The 26,395-nt window shown below is 49.5% G+C and overlaps 1 protein-coding gene and 1 non-coding gene across 5 annotated transcripts in view; both read right to left on the reverse strand.

Annotated features, from left to right (window-relative positions):
- SLC6A17 (solute carrier family 6 member 17) overlaps nucleotides 1-26,395 on the reverse strand; it is a 55,535-nt gene that overhangs the window by 6,375 nt on the left and 22,765 nt on the right. For all 4 annotated transcript variants that reach the window (XM_024985253.2, XM_024985254.2, XM_024985257.2 and 1 more), the window contains 6 exon segments: nucleotides 25,323-25,449; nucleotides 24,193-24,374; nucleotides 22,473-22,583; nucleotides 2,636-2,877; nucleotides 2,174-2,366; nucleotides 123-315 (listed from right to left, as the gene is read on the reverse strand). In XM_024985253.2, the coding sequence (XP_024841021.1) occupies nucleotides 123-315; nucleotides 2,174-2,366; nucleotides 2,636-2,877; nucleotides 22,473-22,583; nucleotides 24,193-24,374; nucleotides 25,323-25,449 (1,048 nt within the window).
- Nucleotides 13,138-13,199, reverse strand: MIR2285AS-3 (microRNA mir-2285as-3). The gene has a single exon (NR_162234.1). It is a non-coding gene; the product is annotated as a microRNA mir-2285as-3 (primary transcript).

A 26,395-nucleotide genomic window follows, 5' to 3' on the forward strand; every position in this document is an offset into this window, starting at 1 on the left:
TGGAGTCATGAATAACCCAGTGGGAACCAAATCTTTCTAAAGTCAAAACCACCACCTGATCACTTCCCCCCACCCTCCTGGGGCAGCCCACAAGGCCACTGGGGACCACTGGGAGGAGTTACCTGTGAACATCTCCTTGGGCACCTTGAAAGTGTCAATGATGGGTGTGGTGATGCCCGCCATGGTGCCGATCATACTGCCCAGGCCCAGGTTGATGAGCATCAGGAAGAACATAACAGACCAGAAGGGGGATGCAGGGAAGTGCGTCATGGCCTCGGTGAAAGCAATGAAGGCCAGGCCTGTGCCCTGCACAGACTGAGGGTGGGGGCAGAGGGTGGGGCTCAGTGGGGGCCATGCCCACCTGGGAGCCTCCTGCTTCCCTCTCTCTGCCCTTGGAGCTTTAGGAATAACTGTTCCCTCTTTCCCAGTGATCCCTGCCCCCACCTAAATTCTCTTGTTTCTGGCCAGTGGGTCTCAAACTTGAGTGGGCATCAGAATACACCCCAGGGAGTAAAACACTAATTCGGGACTTCACCTGTGAGACCTGGAATCTATGCATTGTCCAAGGACCCCCAGCGATTCACATGAAGATACTCTCTTTTAGAAACATAACCAGCTCAAGACTCTCCTCCTCTGAGTAGTGCAGCACCCCCCCAGCTCTGAATTCCAGACCTTACCGTAGTGGTCTCAGCCTCTGCTGCCCAATGGACTCACATTGGAGCCTTTAAAAAACACTGATGCCTGAGTCTCTCCCCAAGGACAATGATCTGCTTGGCTTAGGGGTAAAGCTGGATATTAAGGTTTTATAAAGCTCCCAGGGGAATCTGATGGGCAGCCAAGGTAGAGAACCACTGCTGCAATGTTGGGGCCCCCGCTCATGGGGATCTGACCACACACTGTCCACTGACGTCACTTCTGTGCTCTCCTTGTAGCGTCAGGGTCAGGGAACACCCACCCCAACTGGGTGAGAGTAGTTCTTGTTATTTGGTTGTTATCAAGATTGTATTATATTTTTAAAAAATCCTACTTCTATCCAGAGGACCAGGCCCCACCTGTGAGAATGGGGCAGGGTCTCAAGGAAGGGGGCTGTCCTTTATACTGTCAGGGCAAGAAACCAGGGCGGGGGAGCCCAGACAGGGCCTTTTGGCTCTTGATCCCATGAGAGAGGTGACAGGGGACTCAGTCCCTGAGCATTAGGTCGGTGCCAGTAGAATGCAGCTAACTTTTCAACTATTCATGGGGTTCTTGATGTTTGAACAAACTCCTGGAGATAGCGAAGGACAGAGAAGCCTGGTGTGCTGCAGTCTACGGGGTTGCAAAGAGTCAGATGTGACTGAGCAACTGAACAATGACTTTTTAAAAAGCAGGGAAAGCTTCACCATCCCTGGCTCCATGGAGGCTGGCAGAGGCTGACAGATGGGAGCTGGCACAGCCCCCAGTGCGCCCTGGCATGAGCTGGATCCCAGGACCCCATGGGCATGTCTGTCTCCTGTTACCCCTTCTCACGGAACACTTTGAAAGTCTCTGGCTGTGCAAACGGGGACAGAAGCAGAGTGTCTAAGCTTGGGCCTGCTTGTCAACGAAGGGCAGCATATCCTTGCCTTCCCCAGGGGCTAAAGGTCATTGTGGCCATGCCAGTGGGGGAGGGGCAGAAGCATCAAGACTTGAACCCTGGCTCCCCAACTTCCTAGCTATGAGATCTCGAGCATGCTCCCAACTTAAAGGCTGCTTGCCTGTAAAACAGGAGACAACATTAACACTCAGCTCTCAGAGCTGCCATGAGGGCCCGGAGGGACAGGCAGCAAGGGGTAGACACTAATGCAAAGACTCACATCCTGTGTGCCGTGTCTAAGGCACAGGTCCCAGTGCATTCCACGTGGCAGTGATGGCTGCACAGGAAACCCGTTCAAGAAACGGGAGAGCTGTCCTGTTCCCTGGGATTTCTGGGATATGTCTGTCTTGTCTTCTCAGTGAGACTCAGCCTACCTCAGGGCAGGGGTTTTGGCCAGTACCTTTCACTCTGGGCACATAGTAGATCCTTGCTTATCAAGCCAAAGAATGAGTCCCTGGTGGCTTTCTGCACCCAAGCTCCAGCCACCCATAGCCTGTCTCTGGGCCCTGCACTCCCACATCTGTCTTCCTGCCCGTCCATGGAGGACAGCCTCCCCCATACCTTATCTAGCTCATCCTCCAGAAGGCAGGGATCGAGGCCCAGGGCTGAGAAATGGTCCTCCTTTACAGTCTTGATGACCTTGTACATCTCTGCATAGTCCTTGGTGGTGAGGTGGGAGAAATTGACGTGGGGAGGGATGAGGGCCCGGCTCAGGACGTCGTTGTTGAGGTACCCCAGGATTTTCTCAGCATTTCTGCAGCACAAAAGAGACAGCAAAGTAAAAACATTAAAAAAAAAAGTGCAGGTAAAAAGGCAGGACTGGGCACCATCCAGGGGCACCTCGCAGACACCCAGGAAGGTCACTGAAGACCATGGACACAGATATCTCTGAAGCTGGCCCTGTGGTCCAGGGCTGAGGACAGAGAGCTGCTCTGACCTCCATCCCCCAGCCCGGGTGGAGGGGGGCTCTCCCAGGGGAAGGTGGACTGGAGAAGAGAGGACAGGAGGAGAGGTGCCACCTACTCGACCACACACTTCTCGTTCATGATGTTGGCCTTGAAGCCCAGCACAGCGAACACCACGAGGGTGGCCAGCACCGAGGTGAAGAAGTTGATGAAGGACACCAGGGCGGCATCAAAGTGGCAGTTGTTGTCCTGCTTGTTGTAGCTGGAGAAGGCTATGACGCCCCCGAAGCCCAGCCCCAGAGCGAAGAAGACCTGTGTGGCTGCCTCCCGCCAGACCTGGGGGTCCAACATCTTGTCCAGCTACAGCCGGGGAGGGGGAGCCATGGCAGGGCGAAGAAAAGAGACACAGAGATAACGGCTTTAGCGAATTCCCTGGCAGTCCAGTGATTAGGACTCAGCACCTCCACTGCCGTGGCCTGGTTTCCATTCCTGATGGGGGGAACTAAGATCCCACAAGCCACGTGGGGCAGCCAAAAAAAAAAAAGAGCTTTATTCACCTGCAGTAGAATTTCCACCACACCCCCTTTCCTCAGCCTCACAGAGGCAGCGTGGCACAGTGGTAAAGAACTGTGGCTGTGTGACCTCGGGCAACTCCCCCAGCCCCCTGAGCCTCATGTTCCCCACAGGTGAAACGCAGAAAACAAGCGTATCAGGAATCTAAAGCATACAATGAACTAGTGAACATTACAAAAAAGAAACAGACTCACAGACACAGAGAACAAAGCAGTGGTTACCAGCTGGAGAAGGTGGGGAGGGGCAACACAGGAGTAGGGGTGAAGAGGCACAAACTATTAGGCTTCAAATAAACTGCAAGGATGTACTGTACCTCACAGGGAACACAGCCAATGTTTTACAATAACTATAAATGGAGTATAACCTTTAAACACTGGTGAATCACTATATTGTACACCTGTAACTTTAATAATATCGTACAAAAACTGTGTGTGTGCATGTGTGTGTGTGTGTGTGCCAGTGTGTGTGTGCCCGTGTGTACGCCCATGCGTGCGCTCAGTCACGTCCAACTCTTTGTGACCCCATGGACGACTACTACTACAGCCTGCCAGGCTCCTCTGTCCATGGCATTTTCCAGGCAAGAATCCTGGAGCAGGTGGCCATGTCCTCCTCCAGGGGATCTTCCTGACCCAGGACTGAACTTGCACCTCTTGCATCTTCTGCATCGGCAGGCAGATTCCTAACCCCTGCGCCACCTGGGAAGTCTGTACATCAACTCTACTTTAATAAAAAAAAATAGTATCAACTTCAGATGATTGTTGTGGGCCCTAGGTAAGATAAAATCAATGCTGTGTGCTTAATAGTAAGTTCCAAGTTAATTTTAACTGCTATCACTGCTTACCATGGAGCTATCATATCAAGGAACATCTTCAAGGCTATCAGCAATGATGTGTAGGGCAAACTCTAGGGAGTGTCATTCACTCAGACTACAGTGTGAATGGTGCCTCCTGGAGTCATGCAGCGTACAGCCCACACAATAGTACAAGACAAGTAAGAACACCAATATCTCCCCGATACCTCCTCCACTTCCAACCATGAGAAAGACACCAACTTCTCCCTCTTGCTCACCCAAACTCCCTTTTCCAAAAAAGAAAAAGACCTAAAGTTCATTTGCACATGCCCTAGATCACAGAAGAACCACCCCCTCAGCTCACCCAACTCGAAGCATAGAACTCAGACACTTCTGAGAGAGGGGACCCCTTGCCAGACCCTCAGACGTGAGAGGAGCCAGGGCCTCCACAGCATCTAGAGGGCATGGAGTAACTTCCAAACATTTTCATGTCTGTTTTCCCTTTACTGTTTGCTCCTCAAGGCGGCGACTAGGGCTTGGGCCCGGCATAGGATTTTAGAGTCAGACAGACCCAGATCTAAGTCTGACTCCCTCTTGAAACCGTTGAGAAGGCTTAGGCAAGTGATGGTGCCTGTTTTATGAGCTTCTGTTTTCTCAGCTGAAAAATGGGAATAATAATAAAGTCTTTGTCCCAAAAGGCCAAAGAATGTTCTACCATACAATTGCACCCATTTCACATGCTACCAAGGTAATGCTCAAAATCCTTCAAGTTAGGCTTTAATAGTACATGAACCGGAACTTCCAGATGTACAAGCTGGATTTTAAAAAGGCAGAGGAACCAGAGACCAAATTGCCAGCATCTGTGGGATCATAGAAAAAGCAAGGGAATGCCACAAAAACATCTACTTCTGCTTCATTACTATGCTACAGCTTTTGACTGTGTTGATCACAACAAACTGTGGAAAGTTCTTAAAGAGATGAGAATACCAGATCACCTTACCTATCTCCTGAGAAACGTACACAGGTCACAAAGCAACAGTTGGAATGAGACATGAAACAACAGACTGGTTCAAAGTTGGGAAAGGAGTACATCAAGGCTATATACTGTCACCTGTTATTTAACTTATATGCAGAGTATATCATGTGAAATGCCGGGCTGGATGAATCATAAGTTGGAATCAAGATTGCTAGGAGAAATATCAACAACCTCAGATATGCAGATGATACCACTATTCTGGCAGAAAGCAAAGAGGAACTAAAGAGCCTCTTGATGAAGGTGAAAGAGGAGAGTGAAAAAGCTGGCTTAAAACTCAACATTCATAAAACAAAGGTCATGGCATCTGGTCCCATCACTGCACTGGAAATAGATGGGGGAAAAGTGGAAACAGTGGCAGATTTTATTTTCCTGGGCTCCAAAATCACTGTGGACAATGACTGCAGCCATGAAATTAAAACACACTTGCTCCTTGGAAGAAAAGCTGTGACAAACCTAGAAAGCATGTTAAAAAGCAGAGACATTACTTTGCTGACAAAGGTCCATATAGTCAAAGCTATGAGTTTTCCATTAGGCATGTACGGATTTGAGAGTTAGACCATAAAGAAGGCTGAGTGCCAAAGTATTGATGCTTTCAAACTGTGGTGCTGGAGAAGACTCTTGAGAGTCCCTTGGACGGCACAGCAAGGAGACCAAACCAGTCAATCCTAAAGAAAATCAAACCTGAATGTTGGAAGGACTGATGCTGAAGCTGAAGCTCCAAGCTTCACTTTGGCCATCTGATGTGAAGAGATGACTCAATGGAAAAGACCCTGATGCTGGGAAAGAATGCAGGCAGGAGGAAAGGGGACGACAGAGGATGAGATGGTTGGATGGCATCACCGACTCAATGGACACGAGTCCGAGCAAACTTCAGGATGCAGTGAAAGACAGGGAAGCCTGGCCTGCTGCAGTCCATAGGGCTGCAGAGTTGGACACGACTTAGCGACTGAACAACTCCCTCCCAAAGTGATTGTGAAGATCAAATGTACAGTCTCAAGCAGTGCCTCGTGCACAGGATCATGTAATCCTGACAAAAGGCCTCTGACCAGGTCAAGCCAGGGGTGGGCTTTTGGTTTTTGTGGGTGTTTGGGGGAATTTTTTTGGTGGAGGGGAAGGAATTGTTATTCATATTTGGAAAGAGTAAACTAAGACCAAGGATGAAATAACTCACTCAAAGCACTGGAGCCAGCCCGCTGAGACTCAGGAGTTACTAAATACAGACTGTCCGACACTGGGCAGCGGCATCCTCCCAGCTCCAGCTCCTGACACAGCTGGCCTGCAGCTACACTCCTCTGACCACTTTCCCCTCAGACCTCTGCTGCTGAGGCTGACCAAAGTGACTTGACTCCACACAGATGAGGAAGGCAAGGAGTGAACTAGAAAATCTGCCTCCCCTGCGGGGACAGCCCCACATGGTCCCAGGCTGGCTGCCCCTTGCTGCATGCCTGTGAGGGAGTCTGTTCCTTGTGGGCACAGTAAAATGATGGGCTTGGGTTCTTCCAGCTCTGATATTTCAGCCCTAACACTGAGGGCAGAAGCTCAGCATCTCAGCAGCTTCCCAGGCATGTCTGAGCACCAGGAGTCACTCCCCAGCAGAGAAGGTGGTGGCGTGCATGGAGGTTGGCAGAATGATGGGTTCAGGGAGGAGGAGGAGAAGAGGAAGGTGACAGCAGAGCCTTCTGGCTTCGGGTCCTGTACACAGGTGGAGGCCCAGGAGCACTGCCTGGCTGGCTAGTATTCGAATTCCAGGGAGATTACAGTCTCCCATCATGTGCTGAAGAGATAAAGCCATCTTTGGCCCACCAAGAAAGCCCAATGTGCAGACCTTAAGGAGCCAAGAGCCCCTTGCATCCTCCCACCCCCTCTCCCTCACTGTACTCTCAACAGCTATAACGTGCTGGGGGCTCCCTGTGGATACGACATCAGCCACTCGCTCAGCAAACCCTGTGGACCAGGCCTGGTCCACAGCAGGTAAGGTCCCAGCTCTCGTGGAGCTGACGTTCTAGTTGGAGAGATGGACACTGGTCAGACGAGCCTATAAACAGATGCTAAGTTCCAAAAGTGACAAGGGCCGAGAAAGCCAGGTACCTAATTCTAGGAGAGCGTGTGATGGGGGATTTGAGTTGAGTCAGGTCAGGGAAAGCTTCCAGAGGAAGAGATCTTTTTTTTTTTGGTTGCACTGGGTCTTCATTGCTGCACTTGGGCTTTCTTGAATTGCAGCAAGTTGGGGGGGGCAGTTACTCTTCGTAGCAGTGCACAGGCTTTCTCACTGTGCTGGCTTCTCTGGTTGTGAAGCATGGGCTCTAGGTGCACAGGCCTTAGTAGCTGCAGCACGCAGGATCAGTAGCTGTGGCGCATGGTGGCACGTGGAATCTACCAGACCAGGGATTGAACCCGTGTCTCCTGCATTGGCAGACAGATTCTTATCCACTGTGCCACCAGGGAGTCCAGAAAGGGTTGTTAGAGCTGCCCTCACTAAAGGGAGGGAAGAGGACTCAGACAGAGGGAACAGTGTGTGCAGAGGCCCTGAGGGGGGAAAAGGAAGGATACCCTTTTCACATGGGGTGTGTGGAAGAAGGGAAGTAGAGGAGGCCAGCCTGACTGGAGTGCTGAGGACAGGCCGGAGTGGAACAGGAGAGGCTGGGAGAGTCAGTGGAGCCTGAGCAGACGAGCGTGAGGATCCTGTCTTGATCCTAAAAAAGCACTGAACAGGGAAAGCAGTGAGGGGTGTGAAAGAGGTAGGAAACTGTCAGGTAGGCATTTCTAAAAGAAACCAGCGAATGCAGCAGACCTGCAAGGAAACACTTTCTGGGGCCCAGGTGGGAAATAATGGTGGCATTGTCTGGGGCCAGGGAAGTACAGATGGAGAGGCTATAGCGGGAAAACCCAAGCCTGCTTTAGTGATGGACTGCTGATGGGGGGCGCTGGAGGGAGAGATGCCAGGGTGACGGCCACATCTCTGGCCTGCAGACCCTAGTGGGTGGAGACGGAAACAGTGGAAGAGGGGCAAGACTCGATGGGGTTTGAACAGGGGAGGTCCAGACATCCCTTCTAGAAATATTGAGTTTAATGTGTCCTTGAGATCTCTACAAGGAGATATCAAGCCAGCAGTCAGACAAATGAGTTTGGAGCTTCGAGGGGAGCACAGAGCTTGAGGCATGATGTGTGAGAAGCAGATGGACCAGCAGGGACTGCAGCTGAGGCTGTGGGTAGAGCGAGAAGAGGCAAGAGCCGGGCCAAGTCAAGGTCTGCGAGTTTAAAGCAGGAAGGAGGGGACTTTCCTGGTCCAGGAGTTAGGAATTACCTGCCAGTGCAGGGGACACGGGTTCAATCCCTGGTCTGGGAAGAGCCCACATGACACGGGGTAACTAAACCTGTGTGCCGCAACTACTGAGCCCACGTTCTAGAGCTTGTGCTCTGTAACAAGAGAAGCCACCGCCATGAGAAGCCCACGCACCGCAACTAGGGAGTAGCCCCTGCTCACTGCAACTAATGTAGCCAAAAAAGCCAGCAGGGAAGAAGCTCAAACAAGGGAGGGAGAGGAGCAGCAGCAGTGGAGGCAGGAGGAAAAGCGACAGAGGTCATGGAGGCCGTGGGAAAACAGCCCACCAGGGAGGGGGGGACCCGTGTCACGGAGTGAAAGGTGCTACGAGAGCAGGGGTGAGCTCAGCTGGAGATGTTCAGGGAGTCCTGGGGCCAGAAGACAAGTAGGAAGGAGGAGAGGTGAGAAACAGGGAGAGAAAAGGTGGACACTCGGTGGGGAAGCTAGGCTGGGAGTGAAAGATAGGGCAGTGTCGGGGGAAGGCTAAGAAATCACTGGAGGGTCGCTTTTAGATCTGCTGTTTCGTTTTTGTTTTTAATGCAGTGACTTGACAGCTGATGGAGAGCAGGGGATCTAGAGGAGAGAAGGGGAGCTGTCATCCATAGGAGATGAGGGAAGGAGGACAGCATGGGGCAGCTGTGGATAAACTTGTATATCTCGTTTCTGTCTCTGTCATCTAAGGGAGTTGCTGTCTTGGTGGCCCCTGTTTTTCCCATAAAGCAGGAGGCCAAATCATCTGTTAAGGGTGAGGTGTGCTGGGAAGAGAGGTCAGAAGGTTCAGACAGTGGAAGCGGTTTAAAATGTTCACTATGGAACCCGGGAAAGAAAGATGGCCAGAGAAATGGCACAGAGTCATCCCACACTGCTGAGGGCCTGCTCTGCTTGCCGAGTCATCTTCCTTACAAAGGTAATACAGGCCTGCATCTTCTCATCTAAAAACCTGAAGGCCAGACTGGTTTTGGAAATCAGGCTTTGCTTCTAATTTTATTTTAGAAGGATAATATGGTGTGTATACCACATAATTGCATGACACCCCCTGTAGGGTCTGGGGCAGCACCCTTAATCAGATACATTTGTATTTCTGAAGCAGAATATGAAAATTCACACCAAGTGAATAAAGACTATAAATAGCCTCACATCTGTTCAGGTCACTTACTGCCAAATGAGTTATGGGAGAAAGAATAAACATTTTTTCTGTATTTCAGGGCAATTCGGATTTTGGCATTGTGAGTAAAGTTTTAGGGACCTATACATGCTCCTAACAGAAATTTGGAGATTATTTTTAAAATAAAATAATCATAGTCTCAGTGGGAAAGAGCTTAGGTACCTCCCTTCTCCTGCATGGCTTTTTTTTTTTTTTAAATGATCCTCTCAGTCTGACTCTTTGCAATCCCATGGACTATAGTCTGCCAGGCTCCTCCATCCATGGGATTCTTCAGGCAAGGATACTGGAGTGGGTAGCCACTCCCTTCTCCAGGGGATCCTCCTGACCCAGCGTCTGAACCTGGGTCTCCTGCATCGCAGGCAGATTCTTTACCATCTAAGCCACCAGGGAAGCCCAGTGGGTGGACTACCTACGCTTAGAAGGCATGCCATCTAAGTTCATGGATGTCAGTCATGACAGTCCTACCGAGCTGCTCGAACCTCAGGCTAGAAACCTAGACAGAGTGGGAGGGCTCTGGGTAGTTTGGAGAGTTCCAACCAGGAAGGAGCACAAAATTTTGTAAGACAGGACCAGTTGAAACAGACACAGCTCTGGTCATGTCATTTGCATGTTGAAGTATCTGATGGCTCACCACTATCTACTGGGGTTTTCTTGGTGGCTCATTGGGTAAAGAATCCACCTGCAATGCAGGAGATATGGGAGATGAGGGTTTGATCCCTGGATCAGGAAGATCCCTGGAAGAGGGCATGGCAACCCGCTCCAGTATTCTAGCCTGAAAAATCCCATGGACTGAAGAGCCTGGCGGGCTACAATCCATGGAGTCGCAAAGAGTTGGACATGACTGAGCAAATGAGCAGCAGCACTGTCTGCTGGAAAATCTGTTTCCATCCTACGTTCTGAACATCCAAACTATCCCTCAAAAGCATCATGACCTTACAGTCTGGTCTTTGTCCAGGCTGTTTCCTCTGCCTGGAATTCCCTTGCACCCATTCACTTTCTGGTGAACACATATTTATTTCTCAAAACCCAGTATGAATATCACCTGCTCTTTAAGCTTTTCCTGACTGCCTCTGGAGAGCCAGTCGTGGTCCCTGGGCTCTCACAGCTCTTGTCAACAGCCGCATGACAGGCTTATGTGTCTGTCTGTCTTTCCACACTCTGTGCTTCTTAGGGGTGGAGCCCATCTCCTGTTCATCTTTGTGTGAGCAGTGCCTGGCACACAGGAGAGAAGGGAAAAGTGATGGAGGGTAAGAAAGAGACAGACAGAGTCTGACCTGTGTCCTGGAGGTGAGCTGAGCAGGAAGGACCAGATCAGGGGCTATGAAGTGCCAGCCCTTTTGTGCTAAGATCCAGTCTTCTAGGACAAGAAGATCCTTAGAATTTAAATTTCTACTTTATAAAACAAGGCTATTTCCAAGCTGGCTTCCTTTCATTCTCTTTTCTCCCTCTCTCTTTCTAAAGTGATTTTTTTCCTTTTTGATCTAGGTCAGTCATTACCGGGCTTCCCTGGTGGCCCAGCAGTAAAGAATCTGCCTGCCAACTCAGGAGACTCGGGTTTGATTCCTGGGTTGGGAAGATCCCCTGGAGGAGGAAATAGCAACCCACTCCAGTATTCTTGCCTGGAGAGCCCTATGGACAGAGGAGCCTGAAGGGCTACAGTCCATGGGGTCCCAAAGAGATGGACAAGATTTAGCAACTGAACAACAGTCATTACTAAAGTTTTTACAAAAAGGTCAGGGCCATGTGTGAGACACATCATCATTAGGATTTTCACCATTCCCTAAGCCTAAAACTAAGATGTGGATAAATTCCTAGGCCACCATCAGGGCCAAATCTCAAAAAGGGAGGCAGCCACCTAAGGAAGGACACCATCATCCCAAACTACCAACAGAGCTGGCTCCATGGTGTGTGGGATTTCTCGGAGGAGGTATAGAGAAACTGTCTGCCAATGCAGGAGACACAAGAGGTGCGGGTTCGATCCCTGGGTCGGGAAGATGCCCTGGAGGAGGAAATGGCAACCCACTCCAGTATTCTTGCCTGGAGAATCCCATGGACAGAGGAGCACAGCAGGCTGCAGTCTATCGAGTCGCAAAGAGTCAGACGTGACCGAGCATGTATACACATGGGCTAGGACTGTCTTACATGCAAGGACTTTGGATAGAAACAAAAACTGGTTTGTGTTTGTTTGTATATTAAGATTGTATCTAGTTGCTGTTCCTGTTCCATTTTTAAAACTATGAGACATTGATTGTGTAATGTACAAACGTGGAAAGGATAGTGTCATGAACCCCCATGTACCTATCGCCCAGCTTCAGCATATTATCAACACATGGCCACTCTCGCTTCCTCTGTATCCCAACTCTCTCTCCTCCCCCTCCCACCTCTAGACTCCTCTGAAGTACAGTAATGGACCCAAATCTGACATTAATAAGCCCCCAGGACAGCAGCCGAGAGAGCCAAGGCCTGGACCTTGGTGAGTGGTTCCTGGGCACCCCTGCTTCCAGCCTGCAGCGTGGATGGGCACCCTTGCCCGTGGAAATGACCGAAGCCCAGTGCTCATCTGGGCATAAGCAGGCACCTTCACCATCGAGTGCCTGTGCTCCTTAAAGGTGCTCTCTCAGGATTTTCGGGATCATGGTGCCTGATTTCAACAAGGTCCTGATGATACTGTTCAGAGGATGAGCCCACAGCCAGACCTCAGAAAGCCCAGAGTCTTTTCCAGACGTCAGGATGTGACTGCAAGAGGAGAGGTGGGAAATGGGCTTTCCTCACTGAAGTCGAGGCTCGAACCTGCTTCTGGGTGCCCTCCCTGGCACAGAGCAGCAGCTTCCTGCCATTTGCTAGGCATACAGCTGAGTCACTTCCTGACGCAGGGAGCAAGGTGTTCCACGGCTTTTGACTCAGCGGCATGAAGATGCTTTTTGAATCAACAAGAAGCTGATGAGCCCTCGCCTGGACTGGTGCAAAAAAGAAGCACGTGCCCTTGCTTCAGCACAGATGGGCCCATAGACACCAGATGGCACAGAGGCACCAGGTTCCCGCTGCCCAAGAACAGTGTCACCTTCACGATGGATGAGAAGAAATACTAGCTAACGCTCACCACACCGTCTCTGCACCCCAGGACAGTCCTACATGCTCTCCTGGTGGTGCTGTGAGCAAACTGCCATGGGTCCCCCTATCTTGCAGCTGAGGAAAATGAGGCCCCAAGGGGACAAGGAACTAGTCTTCCCATGACTGACTGATAAGCTGGGCTTGGAACTAGACCGTCCAACTCCAGAGCCTACCCCTGGGATCAAGGCTGCCTTACCATCCTGCTCAGAAGCCTGACTCTGATTGTGGGGATCACAAAGTTCCTCCACGAACTGCTATGCCTGGGCCTTTGCAGGGAACCCACTTCTCTTCTCTAGGGGTTACCATACACCTTTGACCCTGAGGCCCATCCTCATCAGGCAGAACCATTCACTCGTCTCATCCAGAGGCCACAAAGCGGATGCCCAAAGCTCCTGCCTGGTTCAGGTTGTGCTGGGCTACAGCCCTGAAAAAGTGTGGCTTCTATCACGACTGATTAATAGTAAAGGGGTTATGTGGCTTGAAACTGAAAAGGCACAAAAAGGTATTCACCCCTGTATTCCAGACACTCAATTCGTCTTCCCAAGATGTAACCATGGTACCAGTATCTTGCCTACCCTTCCAGTGATATTTCATATGTATATCAATGATGTATATTGAGTTGGCCAAAAAGTTCATTCAGGGCTTTTTGGTAAAGATGTTATGGAAAAAACCAAATGAACTTTTGTCCAACTACTAAGGGGCTTCCCTGGTGGGTCAGCAGTAAAGAATCCACCTGTAATGCAGGAGACTCAGGTTCAATCCCTGGGTTGGGAAGATCCCCTGGAGAAGGAAATGGCAACCCACTATAGTATTCTTGCCTGGAGAATCCCATGGACAGAGGAGCTTGACAAGTTACAGTCCCAAAGTGTCAGACACAACTTAACGACTACACTACCACCACCATAAATATTATACACACATACATCACACACACATCACACATCACACACACACACACACACACACATCACACACACACACACATCACACACACAATCACACACATCACACAGACACACATCACATCACACACACATGCACAACACACACACACATCACACACACACATCACACACACATCACACACACACATCACACACACACACCACACACATGCATATTTATTGTTTTTCTCCTCATATTTTCCCTACTGTCCACTGGAGATGTCACCCCAAATTTCAACACTCTCCCATCCTACAAAGTTGGGAATCCACAGGGTTCCAGGGCTCCTGACAAGCTTCCCCCTCTACCCCTGCCCGCTCATACCCTCATCTCCACAGTCAGACTGAGAGACCACCAGGCCAGGTCCTTGGTCCCAGGGCCCAGTTTAGCTCGGCTGCTGCAAGATGCCCATGACTCCTGGGTCATTCTTCACAAGGACTTCAACCCCAGGATGGCCAGGTCTGTCCCCTGCTCTGAGTAGAGCCTCCATGCGCCTCTCCAACTGCCTGCACCCTACCACTGGGCTCTGTCATCAGCACAATCCCCCACTGCTGCAAACCATCTCTGGATGTTCTCTTTACCTTCTTGCTGTGACTCAGCAGCTCACCATCCTGGCTGCACAGTAGAATCATCCGGGGAGCTCTGACAATCTGCTTCCATCTGGACCCCACCCCCAGCGATCCTGATCAACGAGTCTGCTTGCTGGATTCTGGTTAGTCAGGGTGGGCCTGAGCACTGGTAGCTTTTCCTGGTTCTTGCAGCTCCCAGGGGAGCCTGATATGCAGGGAAGGGCTGAGCAAATGACCGTAAAGCCGAGGTGGCCCCGGCAGCCTCTCGGGTGAAGGCTGTTTTCTTGCACATTTGGGACCACTGGGCCTGGGTGGACAGGGTGCTGCCCGGTCTCCAGTCCACTAGCTCACCTTCCCCTGTGCACTGCCTCGCCTCCCAGCACTACTGCTGCCGTCATCTGAGTGATGAGAATCGTCATCTGAGTGAGTTCCGTATCTCCATCAACGTCCCCTCCAACAATCTGCCTCTGGGTCCCTTTTCCTTCTCCCTTCTGAGACAGGAGGGAAGGGGGCAGGGCACAACCATTAAAAGAATGCCAGAGCTGTTGAGGATACGACAAAAGCTGGTTAAAGCCAGTTAGGCCCAAGATGGCAGGAGATTCCACTTTCAGTGGACCCTGAACCTCCTTATATGCCCACTGTAATATATTAGCTTCATGACAGATACACACAGACACCAGGACAGTTCCCAGATAGCACGAAAGACCAAAAAGTGGGTGATGGCCTAATTTCTGGAAATCCCCACCCTCTTCCCCGAAACAGTTGCCTATGAGATTACCCAGCCCAGAAAAACTAACCACCCTATATGTGGGGGCCACTTGAACTTTCCTTGGAAGGAAAGTTATGAGCAACCTAGATAGCATATTCAAAAGCAGAGACATTATTTGTCAACAAAGGTCCGTCTAGTCAAGGCTATGGTTTTTCCTGTGGTCATGTGTGGATGTGAGAGTTGGACTGTGAAGAAAGCTGAGCACCGAAGAATTGATGCTTTTGAACTGTGGTGTTGGAGAAGACTCTTGAGAGTCCCTTGGACTGCAAGGAGACCCAACCAGTCCATTCTGAAGGAGATCAGCCCTGAGATTTCTTTGGAAGGAATGATGCTAAAGCTGAAACTTCAGTACTTTGGCCACCTCATGCGATGAGTTGACTCATTGGAAAAGACTCTGATGCTGGGAGGGATTGGGGGCAGGAGGAGAAGGGGACGACAGAGGATGAGATGGCTGGATGGCATCACTGACTCGATGGACGTGAGTCTGAGTGAACTCCGGGAGTTGGTGATGGACAGGGAGGCCTGGCGTGCTGCAATTCATGGGGTCGCAAAGAGTCGGAAACGACTGAGTGACTGAACTGAACTGAACTGAACTTTCCATTCCCTGGGACTCCTCTTGCCTGCTGAGACAGACTGCATTCTACCTTTGTGTACCTTAATAAACCTGCTTTCACTTATTCATTCATGGCTCATTCTTGAATTCTTCCTGAGGGAAGCCAAGAACCCTTACTTGGTAGCCCATCAGAAGGACTCATGAGATCTAGAACCTAACCATCCTCTGGCACCCCATTTTCCTGCAACCTTCCCCACTCTTCTCCTTCCCCCCACTTCTACAGTCACACCATGGCCTTTGTCATGACTAGTAGCTGTGCTCCAAGTAAACCTTAATTTTAAAGATCCCATCTTCCAAAACACCCAACTTTCTAGCTCACCTCTAGTATCTAGACTCTACAACATTCTTCAGCCTTGCTGGGAACTCCAGCCCTTTGGCCTCCCTCCCTTTCACTGCCCCTCACCCTGTTTGGATCCTAACTTCCCTTCATCACTGACTTAGTCAATGTCCATCCTTTTCATACTCCTTCCTCACACTCTCATCTGCCCAGCAATCTCTCCATTGTCACCTTGATAAGCTCCTGACCCGGGTGATGTCCAGCCTCCCTCTCCTCTGGGCTGTCCCCAAGCAGCAGTGCTGGACACAATGTAAATCTTGGGCCCTGACACATGGGACCTCGGACTGATTATTTACCTCTCTGTGCTTCAGACTCCCCAGCTGCAAAATGGGAAGAATAATAATACTTTGGGACCTTGCTAGCAGTCCAGTGGTTAAAACTCTGCACTGCCAGTGCCGGGGGAGTGGGGCTGATGCCTGGTCAGGGAACTCAGATCTCACATTCTGTGTCGCGAGGCAAAAAGATTTTTTAAAAAATCTTTTTAACAATAACACTTCTAGAATCATTATGAATTTAAATGAGTTAATATACATAAGATGCCTCACATAGTAAATACTGTCTGCTGGAAAACATGATTGGTTTAACTGCGTCACTGTAGGAGCAGCCTGCCTTCAGAGCTGGTAAAGTGTGAATAGCTGTCCACCGTGGAACTGGAACCACACTTGCCGTCTTCACCGCGGCGCTCGACCCTTAACCTCCATTGTCCCCCACCCACCCTGCGTGAACACACTCCCCATCTCGTGTGCAATTACGTCACACTCATCCCTCCTTAGGCCTCCAACCCCATGCCCCCCCACCATCTCTACTCTCAGCTGATGACCTTGCTGCCCACTTCACATCGAAAACTGACCCAATGAGAAGAGAGTTCCCACAGTGAGAAGCTTCTGGCCAGCGCTTCTCAGCTGACAGCATTGTGCCATAGGCTGGCCGGCCCGTCGCTCCTGCTTCCGGGGGACAATGTCTGCTCTGAGCTAAGACCAACCCCTCCGCCCGGGCGCTGCGTCCCATCTCTCCTGCTTATTCAAGGACTTCGTTCCCTCCTCTCCCATAGCATCAATCCCCCTCCCCTTTTTTTTATTTTCAAAAAAGTGTGCAATACAATGGTTTTTAGTGTATCACAGGGCTGTACAACCATTCCCACAACCAATTTTAGAATATCGTCACTCCGAAAAGAAAGCCCATATTCATTAACCACTGCTCCCCACTTCCCCCCCAACCTCTCAGAAGCCCAGTCCTAAGTGACCACTTGTCTGTTTTCAGTCTCTACAGAGTCCCCTATTCTGGACATCTTATACAAACAGATTCACATAATAAGCGGTCTTTTGTGACTGGCTTCTTTTCCTCAGCATAACGTCTTCAAGGATGAAATCATCCATGTGTGGCACGTACTTCACTCCTTTGTATGGCCAGCCAATATTCCACTGTATGACTACACTACCTTTTATTTTTCCATTCATCAGTTGATGGACATTTGGGGGGTGTCTACTTCTGGCTATTATGAATAATGCTGCTAGGAACACTTGTGCACAAGGTTTTGAACATATGTTTTCAGTTCTCTTGGATATGTGCCTAGGAGTGGAATTGCTGGGTCACATGCTAACTCTGTCTAACCTTCTGAGGAACTGCCAGACTGTTTTCCAAAGCGGCTACACTATTTTACATTCCCACTAGTAATATATGAGGGGTTATTTTTATCATCAGAATTCATAACATTCTGAAATAACACCTTTGATCTCACAGTTCTCTTCTGGTTACCACTGCATTTTCCATTCCTCTGCTCCCCTCACAGCAAAACTCCTGAAAATAAGTGGTCTTTGTTACTTGTCTCCAGTTCCTCCCCTCCTATTTTCCCTTGAACCCACTGCTCTTGTCAAAGCACCAGTGATCCTGCTGCGGCCAAACGCCTTGGCCCTTTCTCAGTCCCCATCATCTGACCTTTCAGCAGCTTCGGACTTGACCCTCCTTCTTAAAGCACTTTCTCCACTTGGATGGAATTCTCTCCACTTCTCTCTATCTCCCTCTCTTCTCCACCTCCCTCAATGACTATCTCTCCCCCAACCTCTACAAGCTGGGACCCCACTGTTCAGTGTTCAGTCCTTTTCTCTATGTTGACTCTCCAAGTGACTATAACCAGTCACAACTTTAAACTCCCAAATGTATACTTCTGCCATGTTCCAAAAGTACTCTCAGAGTTCCCCATCAAACCGTCTCTCCCCACCATCTTCCCCCATGTCTATAAATGTCAACCCCATCCTTCTAGTTGGTCAGGCAAAAGGCTTTGCCGTTGTCCTTGTCATCCCTCTCTCTCACACGTCACATCCAATCCAGCAGCAAATACTGACAACTCTACTTTCTAAATATATCCTCAATCTGACTACTTCTCATCACTTCCATTGATGTCACCTGGGCTCCGTCCATAGTCACCTCCCACCTGGATGAATTCTAGCACCTGGATGGAGCCTTCTAGCAGGTCTTCCTATTTTACCCTTGCCGCCTCAGACATCTATGGCAACCAGAGTGACTTTGGGAAGATGGAAGTCAGATCATGTCACTACTCCGCTCAGAACTTTCCAATAGGCCCCACGACACCCTGAGTAAACAGCAGAGTCCTCACCTGGCCTGGCTCCTCATTGCCCCCTTGACCGCAGGTCCTCTCTCTCTCCCCTCCCACTCCAGCCACAACAGCCTCCTTGAGAATGCCAGACTTGTCCAATCTCAAGGGCTTTTCATTTATTGTTTTATTTTGGAATGGAACGTGCTCCTTCCAAATATCCACATGCTCTGCTCCCTCACCTCCATCAGGTCTTCACTCAAATGTCACTTTCTCCGGGAGGCCTTCCTTGAGCACACTAGCTATGCAGCCCTCTCCCCAGTGCTCTGAATCTTTCTTTCTCTGCTTTTTCTTTTCCTCCTTAGCAACATCATCCAACAACTCCTTTATCTTATATTAGCCGTCTCCCTTCACTAAAATATAAGTTCCTTCAGGGCCAGAAAATTTATCTGCTTTGTTCACTGCTGGATTCCGGGATCCACAACAGTGCCCAGAACATAACAGGAATTCAGTGAACAGTTGTAATTTTGATAAACATTCCCTGGAGGTTTTGGTGGTTAGATAATCTATTCTGATCCATTGTATATTGGGCAGCTCACATCATTTAATGTATGGTACCCCATACTGACTTGGGTTTTTAACTGGATGGAGAGAAGCAGCCCAAAGAGTTCAAGAAGTTCATTAGCCACTAATATGAGGGACTCCCATCAAAGGTGCTAGTGGGTTATCAAGGTGTCCTGGCCACACTGCATTCATCACACCCAGTAACAGTTTGAAAACATGGACTGAAAGTCCAGGGCCTCTAGCTTGGGTTATTTCTCATGTTGGAAGACTGAATAGGAGGGGGCATCTTCCTGATTATTCAGTACACCATGGAGGGCCTATGCTCTGTTAAGGTTGATTCTGAGATGCCCTGGCCAGAAATCTTGGACTCTCCCACCACTGCCAAATGGCATAACCCCTGGTGATGTCATTTACACTGTGGTCGATCTGAATGGAGCAGTTCACAGGCAGGGCGCCTGTGTACAGCCACCCTGGCACTCTATAGCACTCTACTAGAGCATGGACTTGAAATGCCTCCCGGTTCCCCATATCTCACCAGGCCCATGCTGAAACAGTCCCAGATGTGCAACAGCAGTTTGCCATGTACAGACAGACATTTGTGTCTGAGCATGGGTCCACACTTTTTGCAGATGGTTGGAAAGTTTTGTAATAAATAGGAACTTCACTCCAGCTATCACCACTGAGCCTCACTTGCCTAAAACAAATGATGGCACAGACTTTGAAGGAGATTCTTGATCCTTTGACCTCTGAGGCCCTCAAGCCTCCCCTTCCCTACTCAATTCATCCCTCCAGGGTCAAAGGTAGGAGCTTCCTGCTCAAGGTCTCAAGATGCACCCGCCCCAACCCCCAGGTTCTGTGCATACTTGAAACTCACAAGAGCTAGATGGAGCAGGTCCCACACCTGCTGGTTCTTGACCTGGTTCCTCTAGAGCCTTTCAGATTTGATTTCTTTAAGCTTCACCTCATGAAGACTCTGGTCCTCTGCAAATGCTAAAGTGGGACCACACTGTTCTCTGAATATCCAAGAAAAGGTGTGGGAAAGGAGCACTCCTATTATTCAAAGTGCACATCAACTTTTTGCATCCATCTGATTGGCAAAAATCAGATGTACACTGCAATTGGCAAAAATTGGAGTGTAACAAACGTAGAGCAAGTGGGACTCCCATCAACAACTGGTGGGAGTGATAATAGATGCAACCACTTTGGACAGCGATTCAGCCAACATCTAGTAAAACTGAAGACATGCATACCCTCTGAGACATCAATTCTATTGCAAAACATATACACCCTAGAGAAACATGTACTCATGAACACCTGTGTCATATGTTTATTAGCATTAGTAGCAATGGTGAGAATTGAAAACAACTTAAATGACCATCAACTAGAGGATGAATAAGTAAATTCATCCTCTAGCTTGACCATCAACTGGTCATGTAATGAATAAATTCATTACAGTGGAATACAATAGTCATAAAAACGGATGCACTAGAGTTACATGTATCAATATAACTAAAATCTCAAAAAAGAGTATTTAGCAAAAATAAAAGCAAGCTGCAGAAGATTGCATATAATGCATTTTATATAAAAATTTAAAGTATGCACATATGTTATATTGTTTAAGGATACATATATATATAGTACAAAAATTTTAAAGTGTATTAGTAGAATAAACCCCAAATTCAAGATAGTGGTTATTTTAGGGAAAGGGAAGTGAATGGGAAGAGAATGGATACTTGCTATTGTTGCTGCATACTTGCTAAGTTGTGTCTGACACTTTTGCAGTCCCATGGACAGCTGCCCACCAGGGGGCTTCCCAGGCAAGAATACTGGAGTGGGTTGCTATTTCCTTCTCCAGGGGCACTTTTATGGCATCTGTAATATTTTGTTTCTTAAGAATGTTTATTATATTATTATATGTGTGTTTATATGTCTGAGATGTTTCACTTAAAAAGATGTTTTAAAGAGTGGTAAATCAGTGAATCAGAAGGGAACAGTATTGTGTGTGTTGGGCCTGGTAGCTAATCTTATGAATCGGTTCCACTGGCTTCTAGAGTTAAGTCCCAGGCTCTCCTAACGCCACCCAGGGGCCTATTAGACCTGTGTGAATCTCCACGTTTATGATCATCTCTAGAGTATATAATTTTCTCATAAAATTCAACAAAGTATAACAGAAAGTCTCAAATGAACACAGTAGACTGATCACGTTTCTAGAAATACAGTTGAATTCATTCATAAAAACCACTGACTTTCTTCTCATGGCTGTTTTACCCCAAAGAACCCAGGTTTGCATTTTTCTCTTCTTTGTCAGACATCACATGTTCACAACAACATACCCGAGCCAGGTGGCTCCAGAGTCACACTAATGCCTCAGGAGATTCCTAAGTGCTTCATAGAGCAGACCTCTGTGCTCGTTCACACAGAAATCCCAAATGTTACATCCAAGAATGCCGAGGGCCAATCACCCCTGTCTGATGAATGTGGAAGGGTGTGTGTCCTGCGCCTTGTCACCCACCCCTAAACATCAGCTGTTTGTAGCTGCAGAGCAGGGGAACTGGGAGGGAATGGGGCTTTCAAACTCCACTAGATCTGGATTCTTCTCTCTGTGTCATTTGTATGGAGCTTCTGTGTAATCATTAATGTGTGTGTGTGTTTACTCAAACATATGTGTGAGACAGCACTATTAAGGGACAAGGTCAAGGTACAGGACTGGACAAGGTCCAGTCTGCAGGCACAGGGCCAGAACCCTGCCAGGCCAGACTAAAGCTTCACCAGGCCCCTGATATTGCTACTGATCAGCTGGCATTTGGAACTGAACTTTCTAGCCTGCCCACTAGGGTGAACTTCTTGCCTAGGGTTACCTTGAAGGGCATGCCAAAGTGCATTTGAAATTCTCTTATTCCTCAGTGAACTGGTGCATGCCAGCTGTGCCTAGTGGTCTGAAGAGCAACAGAGAGACAGGGCCACCTGGTGGGCAGAGACCATGCTTAGGAAATTGGGCGTCCACTTTCAGGACATTTATGCCCCTGAGGCAGCCCTGGGAGCCATGCACCATGATCCTGCTCTTCCCTCACTGGGCTCTTGGGAGGATTAAATGAGAGCGACGTGGCTGGCTTCAGTAAGGGTAAAATCATGATTCACGTAGTCATTTACCTTTAATAAAATAGTAACCCCATTCCCCTGATTTGGGTACAAGTTGGGGTTCCCAGGGAGCTTTCTTCTCTTGGGCATCTTCTTGGTTCCTACTGTCACAGATTCACTCAATGAACCCCCACCCCCACCCCCACAGCCTGGCCAAAGCTGACTTTCCACTATGGCCTTAAGCACGTCCAGTGCCTTTCCACACTTGCACATATAGTTCTGCTGAAATCTATCTGCACCCCGAGGCTGTTTCAGATGTCACTCCCCCCTGAAGCTTCGGATTTCACCCACACTGATGTGCTGTCTCTCTCCTTGGAACCCTGCGTGCAGAGCCTGTGCTCCCGTCCCTGGTGCCTCCGTCCAGCAACCAACACAGAGCCCGCCACGCAGCAGGCCCTCAGCGAGTGTTAAACTGCATGAAACAGATGAGGCCCAGCAGAGCTGTCCATGTTCCCCAGGAGCCTGTGACCCTTACCTTGGGAGTGAACATGTGTAGGATGCCGTCGATGGCCCCCCGCAGCAGCAGCCCCCGGACCAGGAAGCAGGCCAGCACCACGTAGGGGAAGAGGGAGCTGAAGTACATCACCTGCAGAGAGAACAAGAACCCACTGTGGGGCACAGCCCCTCCTGCAGCTGCCACCCCCCTCGCTGCTCCAGCTGGGGTGCACGAGCTGCCTCTGATGGCAGTAGAAAGCAGAGCCCCAGGCCCCCCCGGGCATGCTGCCAAACCCACCACACGTCTGGCACTGAGCCACGGCAGAAGCAGGCACACAGACAGGCTGGAGTCAGTGTGGCTGTGCCTGAGGCTTGTTTTCTCCTTTCAAGGGTTGCTGGGGCTGGGCCCGCAGCCTCCCCACCCCCAAAGGCTGCCACTGGGGTGAGGAACCCTTTGCTCTTCCCTCTTCATTTTTTTAATGTCTTCATGTCCCTGACTCCAGGGGACTCCCTAAGGATCTCCCCTGTCCTTGGAGCTCCTTTGACAGAAAGCATCCAGGAGGGTCCAGGCACGGCTCCCAAACAAAAGCATCAGAAGAAGGTCCTGCCTCTTGTGATTATAAAGTATATGTTATTTTCTAGCACATGCATTTCTTGAACATTTCTATATCCCCATGTGCCTGGCACAGAGCCACCCACAAAGGAGACGCTTACAAAAAGTTTACTGGGCTGAAACAAACCAAGAGGGCTTTTGGGGGAGGATGGTGTAAAGGTTAAAAGCACACATGTCCAGAGTTAGACCACCTGAGCTCTGATCCCAGCTCTACCATTTTCCAACCATGTGACCTTGAGCTATTTATTTAACCTCAGGGTGCCTCCATTTCTTCATCTGTAAAATGGGTATAATGATTCTGAAGGTTGTTGTGGTCCGAATGCGCTCATAAATGTGGCAGTGTGTGATGAGTGACATGAAGTGCTAGCTACTAGTCTGGCCTTTGGGGAGAGAAGAGGCGGTGGCTGAGATCACACTACCTTTCCAGGGCTTAGTTTCCCTGCTCATCAAATCCACCAAAGAACCTGGAGCCTCAGACAGACAAACAAGGTTCTAGTTTGAGCCCTGGGGCTGTTTGACCACGGGTGAGATTTTTTTCCCTTTTCCAAGCCTCAGTTTCCTCATTTGTAAAATGGGTAGATTGAGCTATAGGATTTCTAACATCTTTTCCAGCCCTGGCAGTCCATGAATATTGATACATGACAAAGAAGAAAGGGTCCTTATTTGAAGGGAAAATGACCTGCTGGGAGAAGCTGTGTGGGGTTATGCTGGTCTGCATCCTCAGAGGCTCTCAAAGTCCCCTTCACTCAGAGCACCCACCTATTCACAGAGCCCGTTAGTTACATATACAGTGAACTGTTGATTTTCACCAAAAATTGCTGAGCGGGCTCTTCTAGGACTTTTGCTAGGGAAGCTGAGGGGCAAGGGTCTAGCCAAACATTCTAGTTCAATATTCCTGTTTTTTTTTTCCTTAAAGTTTGCAGAGCAGCCCTGAGTTATCCGAGCATGGAGGCAGCTGGGGTCACGGCAATGATCTTCCACAAACCCACCCTGGTGGGCTGTCCACAGGGACCAATACCACAGCAGTGACACCCCCATCTCGGACCTTTCACGGGTGACCCAGAGTTCTCCACCCCTGCCATTCACACTTTTTTGCAGCACCCTCTCCCCGAGTAAGTGTGGGTGTCCCGGCCCCCTGGCCACTCACCTTCCCCGAGGACTGGATGCCCTTGACGACAGCCATGCCCACGATGCTCCAGGCCACGAGGAGGCACAGAGTCATCTTCCAGTTGAGGCCCCCGCTCTCCGAGATGGAGTTGGAGATGTCCAAGGCCTCTCGGTACCAGAAGTAGGTAGTGGCTGAGCTCTTCTCACACTCTGCCTCCACCACTGAAATGGCAGCAGCGGCCACAGGGGCCTGTGAGACCACCTCCCCGGCTGGACCCCAATCCAGGGCAGCTGAGCACGGTAACAGGAAGGGACTGTATTGTTCTGGGTTAGCCAGGGTCTGGCAGATCCTGGGAGGCTTTAGGACACACTGATCTAACTGAATTCCCGCTCATGCCATCCCCCTGCCCATGTCCATCAATGGAAAGCAGGAAGGATTAGGCAGAACTGGCCTCAAGTTCCTTGGGAAAGGTCCTGCCCTAGGAGCCAGACACCTACGTTCTCATCCTAGATCCTTAGCGAAATCAGTGGTGTGACCATGGAAAAGTTGTTTCTGAGCCTCAGTTTACCCATTTATGAGGTGGCATAAATCACCCAGCCCTTTATAGGACTGGCATGTGAATATAGATTGTTTCCAGACAGAATAGTGCTAGAGTAACACAGGGCAGTTAATAATAACGAAACAAAACTCACAATTTCCAGAGTTACTCCTACACTCACTATTTCATTCAACCCCTATAAGAACTCTGTGGGACAGGCTGGCAAGAGATCATCATAACGGGACATGAGGGGACTTCCATGGTGGTCTAATGGTTAAGACTCCATGCTTCCAATGTAGGAGGAAAGGGTTCAATCCCTGAATGGGGAAACAGAGCCCACATGCTGCACGGTCAAAAGAAAAAGAAGGTGGGAGAGATGACGATCAGAGAGAGTAGGTGGCTTATCCAAGGTGGCACAGCAAGTCAATGAAATCCCAAAATCTGCAGGGAAGGAATGGAGACTCAGATGTAGAAAATGGATTTGTGGACACAGTGGGGGAAGGAGAGAGTGGGATGAAGGGAGAAAGTAGCATCAACAGCCTAAGCCTCCTCTCTTAGGCTCTGTGGATTCCTTCCTAGGACAGAGCTAGCTGGAATCCCCAGGTGGGTTCCTTAGAAGAACCATACTTGCCTGCCACGGTCCCATTTCTGGAGACAGGGCACTCACTCCAGGGCAGTGGGTACTGGAACGACTTGAAGAAGTAGAAGATGCTCCACCCGATGATCACATTATAGTACAGCCCCACAAAGAGGCAGACCTGCAGACGGGGTTCCAGGGGGGTCACAGAGGCTGCAGGCGGCTCCGCCCCATCCCCTCCTCCATGAAGGAGGGAGAGGAGAGATGGGACGGTGGCAGCAGAGGGCCTGCTCCTAATGCTCCACTCATCTGCTATTTGGGGAATCCACAAAGGAATGCTTCAGATATTAAAATTCTCTCCTTTAAGCAATGAAGTCTTAAACTGTTAATCCTTTCCAGTTCGACATTCCTCTAAGATGCCTGAAGCACTTCCCCATCATTTCCTGATGACTCAGGATTATAATTCCAGAACGGCCCTATGGGGCTATGGAGGCATGCCCAGTTATCGCTGCCACAGTAAATGGCCTCAGACAGCTGTGCTCATTGAGGTTTTGTAGATGCTTCTTATTGGCTTCCCATGTCCGCCCTTCTCTCAGGATGCTGCTTTCTCTTTGGTACTGTCAGAAGCCTGCCTCTAGAAAGACATGACTTCTCATTTTTCAGAACATGATAATCAACCTTGGTAGAACTGTATTTAAAACAGAAGCACATGCATCCTGACTGAGGGTCAAAGGGGTTTCCTTTGAAAGTAATGCTTCTACTGTAGAGATTTTCTGCATCCACTTGGGATGCAGACCCCTGCCTATAGCCAGAGACCTCCTCTCTTTCCAGGGGCCTGGCTATCTGATGTATGTGACACTGCTGGGCAGTGTGAGGGCTGAGAGACCCTGGCTTCGTCAATTTTGTCTGAGCCCTGGTATGCATGAGCAGACACTCTTACAGCATACCTTACCTGTGTGGGAATATAGTGGGAGGGATACCCACTGCCTTTACTGGAATGCTTGCCCTCCAAGGAGGGGACCCCACTCACACTCATGCACATACACATAGCCAGCCCCAGCAGAGGGCGCTGTATTCGGTCATGTCAACCTGTGCAGAGCTGATCTCTCCTAGTCTCTGCCTGAGGC

The sequence above is a fragment of the Bos taurus genome, chromosome 3 (genome assembly GCF_002263795.3).
Source record: "Bos taurus isolate L1 Dominette 01449 registration number 42190680 breed Hereford chromosome 3, ARS-UCD2.0, whole genome shotgun sequence".
Taxonomy (NCBI): Eukaryota; Metazoa; Chordata; class Mammalia; order Artiodactyla; family Bovidae; genus Bos; species Bos taurus.